At 43.7% G+C, this 25,676-nt stretch overlaps 2 protein-coding genes and 1 long non-coding RNA gene across 3 annotated transcripts in view; 1 reads left to right on the top strand and 2 right to left on the bottom strand.

Annotated features, from left to right (window-relative positions):
• Window positions 1-4,037: 4,037 nt before the first annotated feature.
• On the bottom strand, window positions 4,038-6,098 carry LOC131888491 (acidic mammalian chitinase-like). Its single transcript, XM_059237361.1, has 5 exons — window positions 5,898-6,098; window positions 5,598-5,821; window positions 5,162-5,522; window positions 4,251-5,088; window positions 4,038-4,177 (listed from the first exon to the last, which is right to left on the bottom strand). Exons 1-5 carry the CDS (start codon window positions 6,029-6,031, stop codon window positions 4,085-4,087), a joined length of 1,650 nt encoding a protein of 549 aa, XP_059093344.1. The 5' UTR covers window positions 6,032-6,098; the 3' UTR covers window positions 4,038-4,084.
• A 6,261-nt stretch (window positions 6,099-12,359) lies between these two features.
• LOC131888625 (irregular chiasm C-roughest protein-like) overlaps window positions 12,360-25,676 on the top strand; it is a 45,195-nt gene continuing 31,878 nt past the window's right edge. Inside the window, exon 1 of the mRNA XM_059237527.1 lies at window positions 12,360-12,646. The gene's annotated coding sequence lies outside the window, so the exon portion shown is untranslated. The remainder of the gene's footprint in view (window positions 12,647-25,676) is intronic.
• On the bottom strand, window positions 19,508-25,123 carry LOC131888642 (uncharacterized). The gene is made up of 3 exons (XR_009374138.1): window positions 24,962-25,123; window positions 21,525-21,734; window positions 19,508-21,455 (listed from the first exon to the last, which is right to left on the bottom strand). It is a non-coding gene; the product is annotated as an uncharacterized LOC131888642 (long non-coding RNA).

The raw sequence follows: 25,676 nt of genomic DNA, 5'->3' as shown, positions 1-25,676 counted from the left end.
GGCAAACATTCTTACTACCACCACGGGGTTGGACTTGGGTGGGAATTCAGATAGGTGGGATTACACAGAGGAAACTTGAGCAATCTAAAACTTGTCACGTTTCAGAGGGGGCTCCAAAGTTTTTGGCCCGACTTCAGAAAATGATATCGCGAAACAAAAATCTCTTGTTGGAAATGGGCAGACTTGGGGGAGGCCTTATACACGTTTATAGCTGAAAAAACGAGAACTGAAAAAGTTTTAATAGAATGAGATAATTAACCCCTAACCTCGCCTTCACAGACGGACTGCACAAGCGGCCACTCCCCTCCCTCTGACGGCTAGCCTAAATGAAGGTTCCTAAGATTTGAAAATTGGACTTCGTAACTCTTTCAAATGTGCCGCTTTTGAAGCGTATCTAAAAGAACGGTAAACTCAGCTCGGCTTCAGGGTGACAGCATAGACGAAACTACAAAATTAGTTAACATATCTGATATACTGTATACCATTATTGTCAAAGCTAGTACTTTGTGGTGTGGAAACCATTTTTTTCTTGCCAAATAAAGGCTGTCAACATCGCCCACGAGTTATCCAACCACCCTCTGTTATCCTGAAAACTCGCACAAAACTAGGTAAAGCGTGCTGAGCGTGGCCTCTAAGCGGGTCAAGACCTGAATACTAAGCAACCTAGTCAACTGGACCAAGAAACCTGATAGTCCTTGGGGTTATAATCTAGTTTAAAGTAGGCTTTGGACCTTTGGACCGAAAGGACCTTTATTTTTCCCCTGGGTTCCTTGACAGTTGTCATACGAATCCTCGCGATTGATCAATGTTCATTTCATTGGCCAAGTTTTATAGATGTTGTCTAGACGCAATCATGACAGGAGGTACTTAATGGCCATGAAAAAGAAGCCTACTGCTTGTATCATCAATGTATGTTATACAACACAAGTCAAACCCATTTATATGCCTAAATGAGCCCAACTCTCTTGTTTTGGTTCTTGCCTTGAGGTTGGACGTACTCAACAACGACCCGACCATGGGTAGTTTTAACCTCTTTCAATTATTCCCATGTGCTTTTCTCTCTGGCACACATTATTATTATTCTCCTCCTGCCCTTGTTCTCACGAAAGGCTCAATGGCACCAACCAGGACGACGACAGCGACAACAACGATCTGGGCCTTCAGCAACGACGACTGGCTCTCCTTGTGGTGGCACAACTTTATTTTACGACCCTGCTTTAAGCCTGTCTAATTGACTTCAATGCCCTTTGCTCGAACTTATCTTCTTCCTTGGATGGAAGGTGGTGAGCACGTGTACCGTTGGGTTTGGCGGATTGGTGGGTTGGTGGGTTGGTGGGTGGGTGTGCAGGTGGTATTTGAAGGCCAGATTGCCAAATCGGCCGATGCATGGACGAATGGCGAGCAGCCCTGCTCGGACTAATGGAACACGAAGAACAGGAGATTAATGCCCTCACTCCGTTAGGCGGTTACTTTCATGACCTCTTCAAACACGTGGAATGGTGGTGGGTTAGTGGGCGACATTGAAGACTGACTCAAAACGTTGATAATGTTAATGTTACAACAACCTTTGTCCATCTCATGTGAATGGCAAGAAAACCATGGATCCGCTTGGCTATCAATCATTTCAGCTCTTAAACGTGTTTTTATGAAGTAGTCCTCGGGTAGAACAAATTCCACGGGAAGGTTCAATTTTCCCAGTTTGGCAAAATCTCTGTCCTTTCCCCTCTTTTGCCCCATTTGTTCGTTCTGGATCCCCCTGGTTCCATAAAACTTGTTCCAGGGAACAAGTTGAGCTAATGAGGTCCGTTCCAGCTCTTGCCCTGATTACGTTCACTTCATTCTTCGTTTGCCATTGGTCGTCACAAGAGACAGACAAGTGGACCCCCCTCCAAGTTCCAGTGGAATTGAAACAACCTTGGCCAACTCAGGAGTTGAAAATTGCCAATAGGTTACTTTAACAAAGTATGTTTACTCTCGATTACTGACAAACAACATCCCGCAGAAGTGTACGGGATCTTTTCCAGGACTGCATGACCACGAGGCTAAAGTTGATTCTTTCGAAGGGCAAAGAAGGATCTCTCTTGGGCGTCGCTTGACTCGCTTCAATGGGAGGGGAGCGTTTTCAGTTCAATGAGCTCTCAGACTAACTCGATTCAAGAGCAACTCGCTCAACCATCCTCGACAACTTCAATGCAATAAATACAACCATTGTCATGAATGAACACCACATGTTCCTTCATAGAATGGTAGGAATGAAGGGTTGAACACACACAAGGATAATATAGGGGTGGTTTTTGATTGAAAATTCCAGATTTTTGAATGGTGAATGAAAACTGTTTCTAGAATGTCAAAACGATAGGTCTTGGATGGGTTTTGTACAATGAAATTAAACACAACTGTTCCATGGAGCCCCTAAGTGTTGGAAATGTTCCCTCATTAACAAACGTTAGAGGAGCCATTTGTTCTACAACATGTTCAAAATTTGATTTACATTCAGAGGAAAGATGGAAGTGCTCCCTTCCCCTTGTTCCTAGTGTTCCTTTCTCTTGGTTGTCAGACAGTCATCTCAGAGAGCTCATGCTTCACTAGCTTCACATCCATGACAACAAATGTCTCTGCTGCATTGTCAATGCTCAATCTACGATTCTGCATCATGTATATACTGACAGTAGTACTCAGTGTAAAACAGAAATCCCCATTGATAACTCCATGAAGTGAAGAGTGACTGCTGAGTCCGTCCCGACTCATTTCACTCACATTGCATAAATTATCATTTGAAATGCTCGAACACCCCAGGACCCTTAGACTTCCATCTTCACCCAGGCTTTTCTGATAGGGTAATAAGGATAATTTCATTAAAATCTCATCCCGAGTAAATACTCCACGGGGGAATCAATAGTTGAGCTCTCAAGGCAAGTTTTGTACCAAGGGGGGCTTTTTGGATTTTCAAAATGGGTTCCTTGCCCTTATTTTTCCACCGCCTTCATCCTCTCCCCTTTTCTGCACCCTCCACCAAAAAACTAATGTATCTCTGTCGAACAGTATTGTATAGTAGTTACAGTTCGCCCTGTATTAAAGGGTGGTATATAAAAGTGGTACGTATAGTGCTTAGATTTCAAAGGAGCTCCATTAGGATTTGGTAAATTAATAATCAAAATTAATGCTGAGGTGAAAGCGGAGCGCAAGTTCAAACTGCTACTTGACAGTTCTTAGATAGTCTGCGCATAGTTCAAGGCCTTGTCATTTGGTGAGGTATTTCGTACCCATTCTTGCAAGGCGCTGAAAACCGAGATGAGTTGAGCATGGATTTCGAACATGTCTCTAATTCTAATCTCTTCTATCTCAATCCCACTATCCTTCACCCCCAACCAACCCGATAACTTTGCTACGAGTAGTTTAGACTAATTTCTTAAGTGGTGTAAAGTGAGGAGGGGTCTCCTCTCTTTCTTTCCTTTTGGTCTTGTCTGGTTTGCAGTCGAGATGGATTTGCTCATAAGAGATAGAGCAAGTGCTTCTAAGCAAGGCTTTTCACTACTCTTGAGTTCAGTCTAGAAAAAGGATCTGTCCTCTGTAACTCGGTAGCAGTTCTAGTAATCGTCGCTCAGAGATGATTTCAAATAGAGGAGGGTGGTAAAACTTTCCCCCGTGGATTAGTACCATTCCCTGAAGGAGAAGCTTCCTTCCTGCATGTGGCATTCCGAACATGAATCAGGCGAGTGAGATCCAGTTTTGCATAATTTGGCAATTGTGCTCGCACTTCACGATTTACTGACACACGACGGCAACAGCCATCCCCATTACCATCACCAGCAACAACGCCACGACATATCGCAGATTATCGTTTTCACCGAGTTCATTGAAATCAAGTTTCGTAGAAGGTCATGACAAAGACAAATATCAGGACTTGGTTACGACAGCAAGAGGCATGAAAACGTTATTGCAAACAAGTCGTGTGGGTCAAATTAATTACCCAAGATATGGTGTTCAAATAGAACGAGAATCAATACAATCTTGTCCAATAATTGAGACATGTGAGCTCACATATTGATAAAACAATGTACTTGTTTTTTATTTGAAATTATGATTAACTTTCGCACAAATTTTCATACCCAAGCAAATTAGGATCCACGCAAGCACTGGAATTGGGATCATACACGAAGTCGCCGCAATTGTAAACCTAGGAAAATAAGCCACATAATGATGAGTCATGTCATTTCAATTTTGAAAATCCTCCACTATAGTAGTCTTACCTCAATATCGAAAACACCATCACCGTCACTGTCCACACAACGGTAATATTTGTGACAGTCTCCAGGATAGGGCAAGTACTCGTTATGGGTGGTGCAAGCAGCAGGGAGGCCACCTTGTCCACTGGTGGTCGAATCATCGGCGCTAGACGTAGTGGTTGACCATGCCTCTGTGGTCGAAGTGGTGGTCGTATCTTCAGCCGTGGTCATATCAAAATCGCCGTCAGCGCAACTGGGAGCAGTTTTGCATCCAGGGTTGCCGGGAACATTGGGATCGAAAGTGTCGCCGTTGATGAGCTCTTGGTTGACCTTCCTCAAAAGCGGCCAAGCGGATCCTCCGTTGACTCCAACGAAATCGTCTGTGTCAATGGACCACATCATGACTCCAGCAATGCCCAACAAGTTGGCAAAGTCCACCTTCTTCTTAATGGATTCCTCGTTGTCATAACCGATCCAGTAGGGACCGTTGTACATGTAGGGAGTTTGATAGCAGCCATCCACGACTACAGTCCATTCCTTGGGATTGGCTCCGGGAAGATTGGGGGCCAAGGTGTCGTTGCTCTGGGCTTGTAGGATCTCGATGTATCCCCAAAAGCCATCATCAATGGAATAGGGACCCATGGGGATTCCAGCTTTGGTGTCGCAATACAATCCGTTGCGAGTCTCATCGTCCAGGACAAAACCACGACCATACGAGGCCACGCCCAAAACCAGCTTGTCTAATGGGGCTCCTTGAGCGATGTAATTTTGAATAGCGTCAAACTGGTTAAACTTGTACCAAGGATGTTCGGGGTCGGTCTCTTCCTCACGAGGATAAATGGGACTGTTCACACCAGTATAACTGAAATCAAACGTTTACGTAGTAGAGGGTCAACATGGGACTCCATGGGGGACAGGATCTATTTCTAACTTACTTATGGCCTTCCCAGTAGCCGTGGTAATCGTAGGTCATGATGTTAAGAATAGCCAAACGCTCAGAAAGGAAGGGAACGTCGTATCCAGTCTCCACTGTCTTGTAACCTGATGCCATGGCGGAGGTCAAAATCATGCCTTTTGGGTTCATGGCTTGGTACAGCTCATCCACCAACTTGTTGAAGTTCTCTTTGTCGACAGTGGCGTCAGCTCCCAGACGCTCTCCGGGATTCTCCCAATCCAAATCCAAACCCTTGAAGTTAAATTTTTCCAGGAACGGAATCACAGAATCCACGAAGGTCTTCCTCTTGGCGGGATCTTTGGCCATCATCGAGTACTTTCCGGAACCGGCGTTCCATCCACCTATTAATTATATTGCGTTACTATTGTGAACTCTCATTCCAAAAATAATATGAAAACAACCCTAGGGTGCCTCACCAATAGACAAAATGGGAACGAACTTGTCGGATCCCAGGGCAGTGAATCGACGATAAGAGTCATAGTTGCAGTAGAAAGGCTCGCAATCCTCAGGGGCCAGATCGTACCAGGGGTCGTATGCGTACATGGTCCATGTGATATTATCCAAATCGGCAAAACCGTAGAATCCATGGGTGCAGTATTGGGTGTCGATGTCCTCAATGTCGAACTTGCCCATTCCTTGTCTGAACGAGAAAACAAAATTGCATTGTCCGATGGAGGCCGTTCTGTCGTAGGCCCAATTTTTTCGGAGTAAGTTACCTGTAAAATCCCCATGTTCCAATGTAACAAGAGACGATCTTGTCGTGATCGTTAACGGTTTGTGAATGGGCGCCAATGGCCAAAACGGCGATGACAGTGGCAACGCCCAAGGCGAATGTAAACTTGTTCAACATCTTGATAGGCTCTGAGTGCACTCAATGGACATTCACAAGCCACTAAAACCTAAAAGGGACCCTTGAAGCTTTATGAATGACTTGAGGTCTAAATTATCGCGCTGTTTTGACGTCAATGTGTTTAAATGAGATTGTATGCCTAAGCCAACAAAGACGTTCGATTTGATTCTTGTTAAAGGGCCGACGAGTGTCGACTTCAGATTAGAATACTAACAGATAACTTAACGGACCCTGTTCTAACTGTTAGCTTTACACAAGCCGAGGATGAACCACAGCAAATTTTATGCAACATATCTCTGAAGTATTTCTATCGAAAGGAGATTGGGATGACATCAAATTGAATGCGGAATCGATCTGAACAAACTCCTGACGACAAACGATTTACCCTTGCCTCATAGCATTCCAATTTTAGATGACGATGGACGTCTTTGGGGAATCCAAGACTAAAAACATCATCTCATGCGTAAATGAGATAAACCTGGCTCTAAGTTTAGACGTCTCGAAAAGCCAATATTTGACCTTGAATATGATGATGATAATGATGATGATGATGATGATCATCATCATCATCATCTTCATCTCAGGTTTCTTAGGGATCAAGTCCCCTTTGGCCACCCCATCCCTTGCAATCCCAAAATCGAAGACAGCCGAAAGAAAAGTTCCAATTGTTCATCTGGACAGAACGACAAGTCCACCTAATAGATTTGTTGCCAGCCTACAGGGCCGAGATGGAATGGCCGATAAAGTCAGGGAAAAGTAGATAGGTGATGATTTATTACCGCATTAAAAGCTGTGACTGGGTCAATAGTCCTGAAAGAAAGACAGACCTTGGGCCTCTTCTTTGAGTTGTGCGATTACTCCACCGTCCACTCCTAGTATACTGAACCGTGACTGAGCGGACATTGTAGAGAGCGGATACACAATATCGATAGCTTTGCGAGGAAATTAAAGAAATCGACGGAAAAAGCTTTAGGAGTTGGGAGCAGGGAAAGTGAGCCAGGAACACGGTGCTGTTCCGAAGACCAGACGGTTACCCCCATCCTTCTTTGGACCCGTTATGGATGTGATTTATGATGCGTTGAATTAGGTAATTTGTCCGGCCGTGTGTTCTGAAATAAGAGGACATGAAACGTCTTGTTCCAACCCCTTCGTTCCTATGCTCCTTTTTTTTCTTTTCTTTAGACCATAGCACAGTTGGATCCGATTTAAAAAAAGAGAGAGCACCGAAAGGAGAACCAAGGAATGCAAAAGAACTGAGTCAGAAGGGGAAGGAACACGCGTGATAGGGTTGCTCCCAGACAATGAGCAGTGGAACCACCAACCAGTCTTTGGAATATAGCCCATTGTTCCTCATTTTTCTCATTTTGAACATGAGCCAAAAATTACATTGAACTAATACAAAAGAAGAGTCTGACTCGTTCCCAAAAATGGGACTAGATTTTTTTGGTTTCCTTCGAGTATTATCTCTAGTATGTGAGAAAGTGAGGAATAAGACTTCAATGCCAGATGAATGAGTTCCATTTGGAGTGTATCGAAAATCAATTGCTAACCAACAGCTGGCTCTCTCACAATTCGGGACAAGAAATGGAGCCAGCTCGCTTTGCTACTTCTACTGAAGAGGTCTCCTGCCAGCCAATTAGTTTTCATTACTCCGCCCAGATATCTTTAATACAACAGAGCTCGAGTACGTGATTACCAGGAAGAGACCTCTTTGCTTGCCGCCGCTCCGGATGAGACCCAATCGAGGATCCAATGATCTTCTTTAAGTCAATTACCAGGATTGGATCACGACCTCTAATTGCTCAGATATAGAGTTCCACCTAGTTAGCTGCCCGAACCCCAATAAATTAACCCACGTGGTTTCCAAGATTGATGATACCAAACGGCCTTTTAGCCTTTTGGTGGATAAACACTCGTGTGTCTTTCAAGAGGACATAATCTTGAATGGGTTCTGGAGAAGCTTTCCCGAGCAAGAAAGAGGAAACAAGACAGAGAAGAGTTTGTGTGGCGAAACAGCAAGCCAATGCTCATCAGTCTGAATCTGAAAAGCTTTTGACAAGCGTGACCGTCATTGCATAAGGTGGTCACCCAGCTGTGAAAAGGGGTTGGCAAATTTCTTAGCGCAGAATTGGGCTCCAACGCCCATAACTAGACGACACATCAAAACCCACCACAGAGATATATCTGAGGCCAAGACTGAGGAGATGCTGCTCCCCTTGGAGCTACGTAAATTTCACTGGGACAATCTTGACAATAACCAGGCCACGGCAGATCTGTGGATCTTGGAACGATGCATTTATGTGCCAGAGTTAGTCGTGACGACACAATAATGCTTGGACAATGGGAGTATCAAGCAGCAATGGTAAAAATCGACTTTGAAGACAATTTTGGCTTCTTAATGTGAGAAATTGGCAAAAACTGTCCGAATGAGGCAAAACAGTATCCGACACCTCTAAGTGGGTAGCTAAAAGGAGTATGCTTCTAGTTGGTCTTATTGTAATGATACTTTGGATCTTTGTGCTGTCATGTTTTTTATGTTAAGCAATCTTGATTCAAAAAAGGCAACTCTGACCCTAAACGAAATTCAAACAAAATCCGACTCCAGTGACATTTATTGCTCATTATCCCTGCATGTCATGACTGCAGGCAGGAGTAAAAACCAATTGGAAACGTTTGTAAATATCAGAAGAAGATTATTTACAAGATTATAAAGATTTGTTATTTTCTGCCATTTTCTATTGCTTTCAACCACCTAATTTGCACAAATTTCTGTCCTTTTGTGCGCCTATTTTTAGCCAGATGGTCGAAAACGGCATTTGATAATTTCTCCTCCCTCGTGCCAAGTCTAAACTGAATCAGTCGGTCTTATTTCCTTATTCGCCGGGCATTGTTGACGATTCCATAAGATAGGAAAAAGTCCCCCTCCCCGCCCTCCAAAGAGAAAAGTATCTCATTTGTCGTTCCGAAGCCTCTCAGATGAAACATTTTGTCATAGAGTCAGCCACTCTTCAGAATCCAGGATGCGGAGTGCCCGAATTATCATAAGTCATGAAGGGAGACCGAATATCATCCCTCTCTAAGGGGGAGCCAGTTCCACCCAAGCTCTCGCATATGGCACAATACTTGGCACACAGGTTGGCTGGCTATTCTTGGATCATTCTCATCGGCACATGTTGCATAATGGGATACAGAAGCAAAAAGAATAAACCGCCCTCAAAGGGTTAACGTGAGATTAAAAAAGCCAGTCTTTTCAACACTCAGAACTTTGTTGTAGTTTGATTCCGGTGGGTGGAGCTAGAATATCCAATCCGGTAGCAAAATACGTCTCTCAACTTGCTAAAAGGAATCCCGTTTAAACCCATTTTCATGAAAGTGCTCCGTTCCAAAGTACAAGAATTATGATGATATTTTCCCCCCTTGATGACTCATGCATTAGGTTGAAAGTTTTTTTTCCTTGTTTTGGAAATCCACCCCTGATCAACGTATAGCTAGCTGGTACACCTCCAAAGTGGAACTAGCTTCTATCAAGTTGCGATCGGTGAGAGAACAATTCACTGTTCAACAAGAAAGTACTTCTTCTTGGTCTTTTGCTTCCCTCCCTTTAAGCGTGGATCTCTATCTGTTACCCCGGGTGGATAAGGGGGACTACATACTACATACGAGAACACAGCCCACAAAGAGAGGGGGAAGGAGGACGAGGAGAAGAAGGAGGGGAGAAGAAAAATCAAAAGAGAATTCAAGAATCGAATCAAATGAAGAAGGAGGTCTCGAAAGCCATCGCACCACCGTCCATTCGCAAGTCAACTGAGTAGATATACAGGGAGTATGATCCTCTCTGCCTCGTGATACCAGCGTACGTAGATGAATGGTGAGGAATGGTTGGGGAGGGAAACGAATAAATTTGCTTTGCATCATTATTCTCTCTCATATGGAGCAGCCTGGAATGCGTCCCTCGTACTCCATTGCATATGGTGCAAGTCCTGCTCCGATGACAGCATCAGTCCTAGACGATTCGAAAGTCCAGGCTGAGGGAGATGAATTCATTTATCGTCCCGCTGAGGATGACCAAGTGAATGGACAGAAAAAGCCAACATGCAGTTGCAATTGTTGGACACTCAAAAATGTTGGGGCAGGCACCATTAAGAAATGCCTGGATACCATTTCTAAGATGGATGTCCAAGACGGATCCAGGAATGATTAAGACTAAGACTATGTGCCATGACAGTCACTCCAGTCAGGACAGATATTTCCTTCAAGAATGCTTGAAGAACATTTTGCCATGGTTGAATGGCACCACCGAAAGAAAGAATGGAGGGAAAACGGGACGGGTAAAGTTGGCGTTGGCGTGGCGGATCTATCCGCCTAAGGAAATTGGAAATATATATGCCAAACATTCTTTAAACCTCCTAAATTAGAAGAAATGAGACAGTTGGCTGTGGTAGTGGTGAAGGAGGTGCCACAACCCAACGAGAGAACTGTCTCCCCCTTCTTCTCACCCTTTTTCTCTCTGCTCTCTCTCCCTCTGGAGGCAAACGAGGAAGCAGAGGTACGTCTACGTAGTAGGTATCTGCCACCTTGGATAGCCTTCTGATAATACTGTAAAGCTCAAGAATGAAGGGTAGGCGTACATAGAAACGAGGAAGCAAGGGTTTCACTGAAATGGAAACGATGAATATTGATTTTTGTGCTTCAAATCATGAATGAATGTGTCGTGTCAACCCACCCCTTCGATAGTCTGAAGTGCTAGGTTGACTCTTGAAAACTCAAAATGAAACTGAAGCTATGGAAGGAGGACGATTGGAGCTTTATCTTCAGTACTTTTGATGCCCGTTGTGATCTCTTGCGAATGAATTCCATTAATATGTCATGGACCCTGGTATTTCTTATTGACCAAACATGGGTGTTTGTGTGCAGTCGTCAAAGCCCATAAAAAACTCACCCTACGCAAGTGGATGATCCAAAGCTGTCTTCATCATAAATTCCCGAGATTGGACCTGAAAAACAGAGAACCCTAGGACCACCGTGCACAATGCACACGCATGGGAATGAAAGATATATAGAGAGAGAAAGAAAGATGAACTATTGTAAAAATTTATGGCCATTTCACTGGGTCGGTAGCATGTCTTTCCTGAGAACACAATCAAATACGATGGTTCCATTACATTCACCAGACAAACTGAATGCAGACAAGGTGGAACACATTCCCCTTTAGGCGGTTCCACGTTCAAGGGTCCGACTACATTCAATTCGAGCTTGACTCAAGTCTAGACACAATACTCATGTATCTCTTTCTTCGAGCTGCTCTCAAGATGTTTACGCTTCCTATCAAACACTTTCCTACAAGGTGTCAAAGTAACAAATTTCTGCCTTTTTGGAACTTGCTTGAAACGCATCCACATCCAGCTGTCCAGCTAACTCTAAGGAGTGATATTGTCAGTAGTGAACTTGCCAATAAATTCTTGTCCATCAATTACAAGGGGGGGGGGAGGCACACCGATTCCCTCTGCCCCTCCCTCCTTCCCTCCTTCTGTCTTGACTCTCCTGTCTTACAGAGTTTTGTCCCCCCTTAAGAATCTAGAGCTGGACTTGTGCGTTTCCCTTGCAGCCATTCCGTCTATTTGGCTTGGAGAGCATTTTGTCCTCTCATTTCAGCTAATGATTCGAGATCATTACCCCTTATTTTGACTTTGCAAACAAGTCCAACTCCCATTTCCTCCTTTCCATCCACACGAAGTTCGAAACTGTTTCCTCGAGGTCAGAGCTATGAAAGCAAAGACCTAAAAGTGGGACCGAGAGGTAGTAGTTCTAGCTTTGGTCTTGTTCGGACCCTTTAACAGTATTAGACAATGAAGGAGACCTGTTCAGTTCAAATCCCTGATAGGAATGTTGATCTGAGTCTGATGACTGAAGTCACATGGACAGCAACGATTTCCATGAGCTGGGGTGGCTTTTTGTCGTCAAGATCCATGATCGCTCAACATCTTCTTCCCTGTCCATCGGCATTCTTTGTCAAGCTCCCCAGGAATTTCCCCCTCCTCTCTCCTAGTCAGACAGACAGTATATAGTATAGCACTGTATGTGCACAGTAGATACACCCTCTATCTACCTCATCCAAGCTTCTCCCCCTCGCGGCTACTCTCTGCACTACGAGAGTCTCGTAGAAAGACCACTCTAGGAACTTCAGTCGTGCGCACACGCTTGATCGGGATTGGGGAAAGCCGGCCCAAATCCCGGTTCTCCGTTCCTCGTCTCCAAAGAGCTCGATGTCGGTTCCGAGTTTTCTAAAAGCAAAAACCAAAAGAGAAGCAATTTCGCCTCTCCGGAGAAGGCAACAAACGTAGAAGGGAGGGGGACGATCCCGTGGACCGACCGAAGTCAGTTACCGGTCAAGCGTTGCTCTATGCAGAGGTGAGTGAGTAACCGAGTTGTCAGACAGCAGTTTCGTTCCTTGGTTTGTGAAAAGGCCAAAAATAGCTTGGAACGCTCAACTTTGCCCTTCTCGAAAGGTGTTGGAATAACATTTGTGGTTCAGTGAACTGAAGCTTACACCTAACCACCATTTGATCTTGGGCCTCAGGATTGGGCCTCAACTGATGCGAATGCTCCAAAAGCCAGGTAAGACATCGTCTGTTGTAGTGGTGTGCCAGAAGGTGGTGTACAGTATGTTGCGAAATATCAACCCATGTCAAGGTTTTCGTTGAGTATGACCCAAATGTAAGCGTAGTTTTTTCGTAGTGCTACGATTGAGTTATTGCGAAATTATCCAAGCCATAAAATCGGCCATTTACACAGACAAGTGCGGTGATTTATGAGCAAAGTCGTGTAATTATTGTTGTGATTTCTATTTCGTCCCGAAAAAGCACAAACATGAAAGGGCTCCAACGAAGAAAAAAGCGAGGCAAGCAAACTTCCTACTATGGAAAGGGCAAACATATTGTATCAAGCGGGAATAACAAATGTACGTACTGCAGCATAATTGTTCTTCTAGAACCGATTCTGAGCAACTTTGTGGGATCTTGTCTCAAAGCTGGCTTTGGTGCGTGCCAAAGACTCAGAAAGTCAAGGTAGGCTCGTATATACTACAGTCAAAGGGGATCATCTCAAGATTCAAAGCGAGTTCAGGATAATAAAAGAAAGATTAGGGAGTGTCTATCGATTTCTCGACCTGGAACACTCACTCGGATTGCCATGGCAAGGCCGCAAACCATCCCGAGGTAAACCGATCGTCTTCAGGTTGGAGGAGGTTGGAACGTCATGGTTTGGGTGAAGAGACATATACAATATCGTACAGACAAGCCCAAAGATGAAATGGTCATATTCGTCTGCGACAATTCTCTCATGGATCAACATGAAATATTGACTGGTACGGAAAGAGGCACTAAATTTACATAGTAATTTCACAAATTATGGCCGCTTGCTTCTTTTTATTGCCACCATTTATGGACGTAGTCCTCTAGGCATATACATGCATGTTCCAAGCATAAAATGTGGACCTACAATTCAGATTTGGGATCTCTTTACGCGTATTCAGAGTAACTGAAGTACATTGGTTGGTTTATACGATGAGGAATAAGTCCCAAATTTATTCACATTTCCACCAAGATTGAATGGGCTATCTGACATGGATGTATAACCAACGAAATACCGTTCGAGGGGTGCTCAAATTTGTGAAAACAGGATATTTCAAATCCCATAACTAGGACCATTAAAATCTACGCATGGATTTTTGTATCCACATGTGTGCTTTGTCGATGCCAATTGCTGAAATGCTCTCCAACGGTATGCATACTCGTAGAATTCTACAATTTAGAGAAATTCAGTTCAAGAATTCAAGTTCTTCGGTGGAAACGAACCACTTTGGATTAAGATGGATGTTCTGAGTATCTTTAATTTTCAAGCTCAATGGCTTGGATGAGCATGTTTAATCTTGTTTACGATGCATCAACTTCACAAGAAAGGAAAAACGAAATTTAGATTCCTCCAATTTCAAACTATTTTTCGACACAAATTGAACTGCAAAATGGACGTCGTATTGTATTCTCTGAGATAACGAACGTGTTTCAAAGATGGGTATTCATCCCATCAAGTAGTCCATTAACAAGAGAGCTACATGGACAAAGGGAATGTTTTATTCCCTCCGTCTCAAAGAGTCTTGCGGTTCAAGTTTTGACAATATTCAGGAACTTTTGACATAAATCAATCAATCTACAGTGTGGGAACTTATTGTGAGCCGATTAAGCTTGAATGTAGCGTTGCCGTCAATTAGCATTCACACACACCACCTCGAGATTTCCTTCCGTCTCTCGTAATTCAGAATATCGAGGTCCGATTGAAAGGTACACAATGACTCTAACATGATCATTCCTTTCATGTAAGCAAAGATTGTGACTGGATGTCTCTCTCATAAAACGTGTTCTTTATCCAATTCCTAATTATTTACAATTTCTTCTCCCTGGATCTCGAAGTACTCACAAGTCGTTACATGGCCTTGTTCTTGATGTGAATGAAGGAGGCAAAGGCCGACAAGAGCCAGAAGCTAAACACACATTTCCAGATCAGGCTCAGAACCACCGGGGCAACCATTGCCCTTGGAAGAAAGACGACCAACTAATCCATGCATCGCCGATGTTTGAGAACGCCATAAGCATTCACTCTCCTCTCTATATAAGGACGGCTACCTACCGCGCGGGTGTATGTATCTATCTAGAGCTAGATAGAGATATAAAGCCAGGTTAGGTTGACAAATAGCTGGGATTGTTTGGATCCATTCCTAGAATGTGGTTACAGATTCTTAGAGGTTATGCCGAAGGAAGTCGAGAGAACTGTCTGAACCAGAGTTCCTCCTCGGTCTTCTCACACAACAACAGGACCCGTCTGAATGGCCGTGGAACGAGGCAATTCTCTTTTCTGTTCCCTCCGCACATTACAAGTTACAACCAACGACTTCATTGTCCTCTACTATTGGTTTAGCTAGACTCCTTGTACCGCCGACTTCCGTACTGCGTACGCACAATACGAACCTTCAAGAGCTCTAAGGTCTTGGGAGGAGACGCAGAATCGATTCGGCAGGTGCACATTAGAACGAAGAAAGACTTAATACGCCTGTGCTTTGCTTTGCTCAGTGTTTGTGGAGCGGATTCAGACCTTATTTCGTGGTTATCCGTGGTACACAATGTTGACATTTTCCATTTGTTCTCGGTGGCCTCTTTCCTCTACACACAATCCAGAATCCAGTCGCGGTTTCGTCGCCTCATTCTAGCACTCGCTTGACGGCATAACTACGAGTACAACGACGACGCTATGGATACAGACTGGTTTGGCTCTTCTCCTTCTTTGACACGACCAGTCAAAAATAAAAATTGCCCCTCTCCACGCCACGCCATTCATTGGGTTCCAGATGAATACATCAGGATATTCCCTCTTCCGCAGAATACGATCAAGACTGAGAGGCATGAATTAACTTGTAGTTATGAGTTACAATCATTCATTTCCTGAATGAAACACGTCTTCGACGATCCACATTAGATTTCGACGTTCAGGTCTCGATCATGGCAATCCCCGAAGGTCTAGGTCGAAAATAAAGTGGAAAGCCAATCCGTTACCACATGTAGACATTGGTATTTGATGAAGTAGAAGACGAACCAATTTCGGCGCAGGTCGGTCTCTTGTGTACATGTGCAAGCTTCCAGATTACCATAATGTTTGTGTTTGTATGTGGCAAGTTCTCCACGAACAACTTTTATGTACTCACTCTTTCCTCCCCAAGCCCAGAGGCCGCCTAATAAATACTGAATCATTGTACGAACATAGTTGACCTTCGGAGACAAAGTATGGAGGAGCACATGCAGTTGCACGGGTGCCAAATGTAAACAGCGAACCAGACCACAGAGAAGATTATAGACGTTGTGTGGATGCTAATTATTAGATTACCATCGAAGAGCATCTCCCGAAGCAAGAGCGGCAATGCTATCCAGGCTTTACAGTAGATACACCTAATAAAGTATCGAGAACTTCAGATTATCAGTAATAAGGGCCCTTATTTGCAACGTCACACGGCCCAAAGAAAATGGGAAGAGGCACGGTAGATTGCTAAATAAACTGCTCTTGCCTTGCCTTGAATGCAATTTCTTTTCCGGACATTATGTGACGCGGGTCAATAATTAAAAATAAGATTTTGATAGAATTAGCCAAAAACGACGCAAACGCATTATAATGTGATAAAGAGGAACTGGCCCAATCGGCCCTTTATTTGGACGAGGCTGGCCCACAAAGCGCCCTCTGAAGTGCAGAGTGTGAACCATATTCCTGCAGCGTAAGGACGCTATAGCCTGTGATAATTTCCATAACCAAATTGCAAAGGAAGGAGACGCAGCCCGATGATGAGTGCAATTGCCAATCATATGAGAGGTTCCTGCTTCAATTATTCTCAAACTGGAGGAAATCTTTGAGCGCCAAATCTGTACCCACAGACGGAGGAATAATCTGATGCGGACTATGGCCCTGCTTATCGAAAAAATGTGTTCGACCCTGGAACCCTAAATACAAGTAACACACTAATGTACGTACAAGAGAATAGGATTCAAACCAGCAACAATCAAAATAGCTCAGTGCAACATTTCACCAATTTTGATGAAGCAGGATCTGACCAACTCTACCAACATCGCAAAGAACGCAAATGCATTGACATAACCAAGACATTTGAAGGCCACTTTCATTTTAATAGGGGGCCAAAATGTTTGTGATCCACATCCTATTTCAAATCATGAATAAAGTATAGATATCATGGAAAGAGAGCAATTAAGGTAAAGGCCATCATCAAAAGAAAACCATTTATTAATGCTTGTTTTTTTTCACAACTGAGAAATATTCGATATGAAACAAATATCCTTGTTTGATTGTTGGAAGTAATCCCATTAGCCGAAATGAAATGGTTGGCAAAAGCGCCCTAAAAAAAAGGCGAAATTGCATGGGACCGTGCAAAATAATATTATCATTTTTTGTTAAAGCGAATGAATATTAAGCGTCTTTCTTCTCAAATACGCGTAGTACAAAGGTGCATTCGTAAAAGTGTTTATAAGAAGGATAAACCCAACTTCGAACTTATAATCTCTCGTCCCACGTACGAATGTCGAACTCAATTTTGATGAAGCTGTCAAACAGACAAGAATAATTTTTAATTATAGTATTGCCATTTTGCGCAAACCCATCATCCTGATTTGCGACGCAATTTGAACTTTTCCTCATGTACTGAGTTTCTCCCTCTGAAAGAAAGCCAACTTCTAGCAATGCTTCGACATCACATACATTTTAACCGCTACGAGTGGAAGCATACTCATGAAATCTGAAGTCGTGAATAAATGATATCGGTGCCATTTTAGAGTGGATAACTTGGCACTTAAACTTGTTAGTCGGTGCTCAAGGATCTATGGACACATTTCAAACCTCAATCTCTGGTCTCCAATCCACTAAATTTGATAAAGTTTTGAAAGGATTAACTTAATGCAAAAACTTTGTTCATGAAATCGTCTAAATCTCCATCCACTACCGTTATCCACATTTGTAAAGAGCAAGACCGGCTTCGAAAGAGACGAAGAAAACGGAAATGGGTAGCAATAGGTAACTTCTCGTTTGAGCGCTCCGGCTGGGTTCCACACAGCCTCGGTTGGATCTTTCCAGCCTTGCTGTCAGAGGCAACCCCAGGAATACCCCAACTTTCGAAGAGTTAAAGCAAACACGATTGTCTTCGTTTTGAGACCATATTGGAGGTATAACGGTGCAGTTTGGTGTTTTGAGGGGCAAATTATGCCACCTTTTACTTAAGCCTTTGGGGGTTCTGAGAAAGAATTCCAACCTATTCTACACTACACAAATTTTTGACAACCTCCCTAGATATTGTTCGTTTATAGTTAGCAAAGAGATTCACTATTGACTAACCAAGCATCTCTTCCTTAACAAATTTGTTTTAAAAAAAAACTAGGTAAAATGACGCAAAAGACAGATCAGGTTTTGTAAATTAACCCTTTGGTATTTTATATTTGAACTTGTAACCTTTTTCCTTCCTGAAAACTAGTTTCAGCTGCTGTTGAGTTTCCACACCCACTTAATCAAAGAATGGAGCTTCAAATCAGTGTGGTGTAGCTTTAAACCATCGAGCGAAAGTGAACTTTCGAAACGTGCATTTTTGGTCAGAGAAAAAAAAAATATGCGTCGATATGACTTCTACTTCTTTGCCCCACAATTAACGCCCTGAATGGCAGCACTACGGGAAAGCTATTTGGACGGAGCTCCTTCGACCAAATTTGAAGTGCACAAATCGATGAAATTGCTTATGGCAGTCACTCAGTTGGCAATCTTGGATTTGGAACCGGGCAAAACCTGTGATTTAAGGTCTCACGTTGACTTGGAACAGCGGATCAAACGCGGTTTTCCTAGAACTACGCCTGCTTTTTTTTGGTGCTGTAGGAGAAGGGTTGTCATTTGGTTCATTTCAGAGAAGACCTGGCGTCCTTTCACCCGATTAACCCGAGTAAATTGAAATTATAGATTTTTGTTCTTGAGTCATGCTCATTTCCCCTTTCCTGTGCAAAGTTGGATCAGTTCTTCCAATAATCACTGCAGGCTTTTAGTATTTCAATCTAAAATCAGTTCTGGAAATTTGAACTCATTTTGACATGTGTGAAGTGTCTTATTCGACTTGTCGGCTATTCAGAATGACATGTCGTTCTTGGGTTGATCATATTCTAACGGCCGGCACAAAATCACTACCTTGGTCATTGTCTAGGAAACCGTCTTTATCGAAACGTCATGGAAGATTACATAGCAGTTTTAACCGCATTTCCCTTTTCATGTGTATTTATCAAACTCTTCAAAGGTCGGTTTGAATGGACCACTGTGACATTTCCAGCTTGAAGTAAAGCGGCAGATTCAAATTTTCATGTCGTGAATCTGGCAGCAAAAAGAAAGAGACTCCAAGCCTTGCGTGACACATTCTAAAGTTGCCACAGACAAGAATGTCATCCATTTCCAAGTAACAACTCAAAGAAGGGTAAGCTAAGGAGAGAGAGTGGAAGAAATGCGTTACTCTACGTCAAGATGGTCACGCCCTCTCGGTCACGCCCATTGTGCTGCCAAAGTGGCAACTGGAGCTAACACAAGGCGACGACCAGGCTGGGTTCAAAATGCCGTCCAGCAGAAAAAAGACTTGGATCAGGGAAGACCAAAGGGGAAATTTCCATGAAGTCACGAATATGCAGATGTTTGCCCTCAACTCATAGGGTTAGATTGTGTTTTCCAATGCTTTCGTGACATCGCATTCCCTTTTCTAGTGGACTTCTTTGACCTGAAAGTTGAGCTTTCTGACCCTGTTCCAAATATTGGCTCCACTTTTTCCTCAGTACATTTAGGTGTGGTTGGCCGGCTCTTTTTTCCTTTTCTAAGTAAATTCAAGTCATAAATTCTGGAAAGGAAGCCCATTCAGTTTTTCAAGGCCCTTGCATTTCTCATGGTCAGTTGTGTCCAATCTCGGGAGGCGATGATGATCCATGTGTGAGCCGAGACGAAACAGTTTTATTCAATTTGAGTCCCCACAAGAAATCCCTAAAGCTAACCCACCAAGTACAATACGGATAAACCCGAACGGACGTACCCAGGCACACGCACGCACTTACATAACACGCTCCTTCCCCCTGGCTCCAACGCCCCCAACCGGACAGATCCGGCCAGTTAGCAGCCCAAAGAGTGCTTCTCTTTTTCCCGGAGGCAACAACTCGATGAGCCTGCAGCTCAATGTAGTGAGGATGGTGGTGGTGGTGGTAGTGGTGGCGGCAGTAGTAGTATGTGTCCTCTGATTTCCATTTTCCTCACGTCTCGCTTATACTCGTCCCCCTCTTCTCTCATCTTCTCATAGGCAATGAGACGTAGAAGTGAGTACTTGCAATCGGCCTTCATGTTGAAGCCAGCTAAAGCCCCCATCCCTCACTTCCACCACCCACACGAGTGGTGTTTCTTTTGGGTGGAAAATTGTCCCTATTCCCTAAGATAGCTATCCCAATCCAATCCAAGTCAGCTCTCGACACGAGGTCCTCCTCAATACTTGACCTGACCCATTGCCATTGATGGACTCTTGGCTTTGCAACCCACTGTTGCTTCAGGATCTCCCGTCGATGGAAAAGTATGAATTACGCGGACTCCTCTGGAGATTGTCAGTTCATCCGCCGGAGTTTGTATGCAAAGGAGGCCAATGTCAATTCGTTCTCTAGAGCATGAATTGTCTGAGGAAATGTGCATAAATCTTGGAGAGGAAGAGAAAATGGATGGCTTGGTGAAGCCGACAAAGACTTTCCTGACTGACTAAGTTGGAACCTCACAAAAGAGGAGCCCAGTTTTGTATTCTTATTTCCATGGGTGCATGCATACTTATAGCCGCCCACCTTGACACATCAAAGGCTCTGAGCTCTGAGGGTCGTCTTCATCTTGTTCCACTAAAGTCTCATGTTCCGATTCCCTCGACCGTTTTGACGCGAGAGTTAGTGGATGATTCGATTAAAAGAATTAGCTCATTCTTCAACGGAGCTCATTACTATTTTGCGCTTGACATGTTTTCAGCTTTCCTTATGGAGTAGATTCGAGTAGAGGCTCCAGCAGAAATCCATGAGAAATAAGGGGAATTGGGACCCACCGCAAACTATTTGCGTGGCGTTGGCCGTTGCACTGTCTTTAATCAATGGTGGAATCGAGGTGATTCAGTCGAGAATGAGCATGCCATTCATTCATTCATTTGACGTTTGAGCTTGTTCCAAGTTTCGTTTCGCGAAGGAAAGAGTCCTTTTTATCTCGATCTAGGCCGAATTTTTATGGATTTTCGATAATCAAATTACCCCCTGACTTGACGACTTCCTCCCAAAGATAATGCTGAGAGAAAGATGTATTCACGCATGCATGCCTATTCATTGAATTAGATAGACTGAGAAAGCAGGATAGAAAGTAGAGGAATGGATGGTAGTCGACAACCACGACCCAACTGCGGGAAAAGGGATTGCCAAATATTGGGTTTGGACGTCTCCAACCTGAAGTCTTATGCTCCGAGTCTTTACCTCGACGACTGTGTTTTTACACAATAGTTCACGTGGCCTAACGTCGAGTAGCAATTTCTCAATGAGCATGTTAGGTAGCACCAATCTCGCCATTTAATTGGGACTAAATGCAGTGGAGGATAGACCTTCTCCGGCTCATCAGTTATTACAAATATCCTTGCTTCTAACCCACAGCACCTGCCAAAGCATGCGTGCGAGAAGATCAAAATGGGTCCAACCGGGACCATCAGCCAAAATATATTCATCCTTTGCTTGTCAAGATCAAAGGACTTGGATCAATGTCACTTTGTTCCACGGGTCGTTCAGTATCGTTGTAGTTGGATGGAAAGAGCCTTGAACAAGAATTCCGGATAATATGAAGGTTGTCAGTAATAGAGCTTTCTGTACTGTACTTCACGTACCTTTATGTTTTGTGCGTCGGGAAATCGGACATCCCTCTTGGATGTGGGAAAATAAACCCCAGAAATGAATCTCGTGACTTTCAGGGCCTCTCAACACAATAAAGTAGAAACAAGTCAGTGTTTGAGAGATTCAATTCAAAGGAGGTGAAAGAAATCCAGATCTTCTTGCGTGCTTTTACTTTCTTTTCTTGTCTACTTGAGCCCGTCAACCTGGTTCCAAGGGCAAAAGATAAACGACTTGAAATCTGGCTGTAAATTTCCTCAACTTGTGCAAAAACACACCCAAAAAGTCTCTTTAACTGGAATTGCAATTCTGAAGAGACTGAAGAACGGACATGAAGAGGGAGAAACCGTCTTAGATGCCAAAAGGAAATAGATCCTCTTGAATCGTTGTATTTCTCAATCAAAGCAAGCATTGTCAGGAAAATTATTCCCTCTGTACGCTTACCAATAAGATGTACGGTGACAAACAAGCAGCAGCCCTATTCAGTAGCTCCAATACACTCGGATAATCATTTTGACGTCCCTCTCAGCCCTCCCTCGTGTTACAGTAGTCAAGTCTTGAAATAGTTGGGGCCCAGACTTATTCTTTGTGAAATGGCAAAACTCAATTTGCTTAAAAGCATGGCTATAAGCTCTAAGAAAATGAGGCAAAGGCTTCCTCCTCATTCACACCTCTCTTTTTTCTCTCTCTCTCTCTCTTTTGAAGAAGTAAAGATAAGAGTTCTTAGCACTGGGCCCAATCCTATGCATGCCTTTGTTTCTAGTTGGCTCCTTTTTCAACACGAAAGTAAATAGGGCTCAATAGTTCAAGAAATGTGTATCCAAAACAGTGCTCTTCTTCGTTTGATACACAACAGGAAGCGAGAACCGGACAAATTCTATTTATGAGGGTATCCAAATATCCCCCGATTTTACGGACACCTTTTCTATCCAAGAGGAGTATTGGATTTTAGCAAGCAGATAAAGGTGAAAGAATCCCTCCACAAGGAGATTTTCACTGGATGAAATGGGCAAAAAAAAGAAGAAGGCCTCTCTCATGGTGGGTACCCGACACCTTGCCCTCTCTCACTCTCTCTCTGTCGTTCACTGAGCTGCAGGTGTCCGTTTTTTTCCCTTACTGCTATTTTCACACCCGTCACAAAGGAAGGAATGGAGTTAGCCGAAGCCCTTTCCCCGAAAAGGCCACCCGAAAAAAACCTTCTCAGGTCTCTTTTGCACTCGCTCACCCACGCTCACCTTGAAGTTGGGAAAAGAGGGAGAAAGTCATGAATTTAAAATGATCACACTGATTTATTGGCAACCGAAACGTGATCTCAAGGACTGGCAAGGACCAAAATTCTCCATCATTCTCTGAAATATCTTCGGGATAACTTGGGGTCGCCCATTTTTTGGCCACCACTCTCATTAATGCATGTGACCATTGATTTGAAGGCATGTCATTGCTGTCAAATGGGTGGCCTATTTCCAATGGATGTACAGCCTCACTGCAAGTGCTATGATTATAAAGATGGTGTTGGTACAAATTTGTGAAAGATGTGCATGGTTGTGCGGAGCTTGGGTTCCCTCTCTCAGAACCACTTAAAAGCTAGTCACCAAGACCATGACGACCCATCTCTTTCGTCATAAGAGGATCTTTAAAGACGTCTGTCACCCGCGTCACAGTATAGGGAACACCATTGGTCCTGGTGCCAACAACAATGTAGACCCCAAGTCGCTCCAACGAAGACTACTATTATCAAATTCTTGGCCAACAAATGCTGGGGGGAAGACGGAGAGGAAGAAATGCTACATTGTTGGCCATGGACATTTCAGAGAGATTGATAGAATTGCCAGAATGGGAGGTCGACAAGTAACTTTTTGACATTTTAAGCCTGATGACCTGCTGCCGCCGTGAAATTCGTGTCGGTTAATGAATTTTGTCCAATTTGGAGGATAAAATTGTATTCAACGAATCATGAAAGAAAGTCCAAGAACCTTAGCAAATTGTCTCGCAATTCAAGGAAGGAAGAACAGCTTTAGTCATGTTTGGTATGTACGGTACTTGCCTGCTCTGATTTTGAACGCAACCACCCTCGATTTTGGTTTAACGACATTTCACGTTCAGACGTTCTAGTGATCTCTCTGATTGAAAAGAGAAGGAGATTGGCACCAGTTCCAAAAAATGAAAGACGAAGCTTGATGGACAACAGGGATTTGGAAATTGCTGCACGAATTTTGATGTAACAGTTGGAGATGATGCCTGGGCAAGGAATTTGAAATGCCTCTTATATTTCTCCGCATGATATGAACAAGCAGTAACCTACTCGGAGTACCCAAAGTAAAAAGAAAGAAACTCAAACTTTCTTTGATTGTCAAGGTAAATAAAGATAGATCTATCTTTTTTTCGCGTATCAAGTATCGTGAATGCCGAACTTTAATAGTTTGAAATCGCATTATCAGTCTGCCCCGGGAAATACGAAACTCGACTCAGTTGCTTGCTATTCTTTGGCGGAGAACTTGGCTTCAGTCATGTTCTATTGTCTATGGAATTATTGTTATGTCTGGCTGCCCCTTCTGACCAGCTTTTACTCAGCCAAGAGCGTAAATCGCCGATGGATAGTACTCCAACGTTATGTCTTCAAGTATGGGCCATTTCCATTGGGTTTATGGACATGAACGAGATCGAATTGGCCATTTGAACTTGTCAAAGATATTGCACAAGCAGTCTTGCCCCTCGATAAAGAATCGCCGACCGAGGAGGAATAAAAAGAAACGAGAATTGAGGAGTGAAAGACAACGCTTTGTCTGTCGAGTGTGCTTGCCTCAACCGAGATCCATCAATAAATGATGACCTCTAATGCTTTTCTTCTCTTTGCAGGTATGTCCGAGGTAACAATTATGGCTCCTTGATAACAATACCTCGTCTTCATGGACGATTTGCAGAAATCATACCGACAGGGAGCTTCCCAGTGAGGATGGGTCTGCCTGCATAATCCCTAAAGAAACCATACAATGCCCAGGCACATTGGTATCAGCTTTCTAGATCGAGTCACGGTTGAGCCTACACAATCAGCGATCATAAAGATAATAGAGTATCGCTCAGTGTGAGGGTAATTTATCACGGACGAGCCCGCCAAAATTTGGTTGCCTCCTTCCTGAACCTGGCACAGTTACCCCAAGAACGATGGGGGTAAACATATTCATTTCCCGAGCACATGCCTCATATATGGATGGAATAATAGAGCTACCATATAAAATGTGGTAACCCGGAGAGGCGAGAAGGAATAAGAGCGCTGCCAAAAACCTCTAAGCTTGAAATTATTCCTGATGCGAAGAGTAATGCCTACTTCTTGGGCAATACCTATGGAATATGGGAGAGATGAAGGGGGGGGGGGCTATATGGGAGCACGATGTATGTACTCGTGCCATGGCAAAGGAGCTAAGGTGGCAAATACCTAACACGCCGCATAATCCTTGGTCGGGGACTCTATTTGGGTCAATTGTATCCTCAATATTTCCCCTTTCGAGTATACGTACGTAGTGTACAGTGGTGAATGAATATACACAGCACCACCACCAAACTGTCCTCGGGGCTCGTCAACCAAAATTCAATTCAATTTCTTTTGACCGGTTTACGACTTTAGAGAGCCATTCCCGAAATGACCGCTCCTGCCCATGAGACTCTTGCAAGCCAAGATTGAAAACGAAAACGCCCCTCAACAAACAAATCCCTCTGATTTGAGGGATGAATGAATCGGCTTCTCAATTGGCCAACCCTGGCTTCTTGGACAGTTGGCTCAGCGATTCCACTTTGGAAATTCACGAGGACGGACCAAGGCCAAGAACCTCGAATAGGTTGTTACCCGGGTTGAGAGCGAAGTGAATGGCTGGAAAAAACGAGCCATTCCTCCCCTGGTTATTAGATTGCCTGCCCGGACTAGCAGGGAAGTTGCATATCTCCTGCCTGGCATTAGGACCGTATTACTTTTTTAAAGGACGCCTTCCGTATGATCTTATCCCGCCCTCAATTGTCCACTTAGTGCGGCCTCCAACTTTGGGGAGTTGTATTTTCCAGCACGGGAAAAATGGCCCTGAGCGAGAAAAAAAAAATGTTGCCCCACCAAGGAAACAGATAAAACGGCCAGGACCTGGAATAGAAGAAGTTGAGGG

This window comes from Tigriopus californicus, chromosome 10 (genome assembly GCF_007210705.1).
Source record: "Tigriopus californicus strain San Diego chromosome 10, Tcal_SD_v2.1, whole genome shotgun sequence".
Taxonomy (NCBI): domain Eukaryota; kingdom Metazoa; phylum Arthropoda; class Copepoda; order Harpacticoida; family Harpacticidae; genus Tigriopus; species Tigriopus californicus.
The sequence above is the reverse complement of the archived record's forward strand: the minus strand, read 5'-3'. Positions and strand labels throughout refer to the sequence as shown.

Coding starts and splice junctions, on each gene's coding strand:
- LOC131888491 (XM_059237361.1), bottom strand. CDS start 6,031: ATGTTGAACAAGTTTACATTCGCCTTGGGCGTTGCCACTGTCATCGCC. Junction 5,822..5,897: donor GGAACATGGGGATTTTACAG/GTAACTTACTCC, acceptor TTTCTCGTTCAG/ACAAGGAATGGGCAAGTTCG. Junction 5,523..5,597: donor CGTTCCCATTTTGTCTATTG/GTGAGGCACCCT, acceptor TATAATTAATAG/GTGGATGGAACGCCGGTTCC.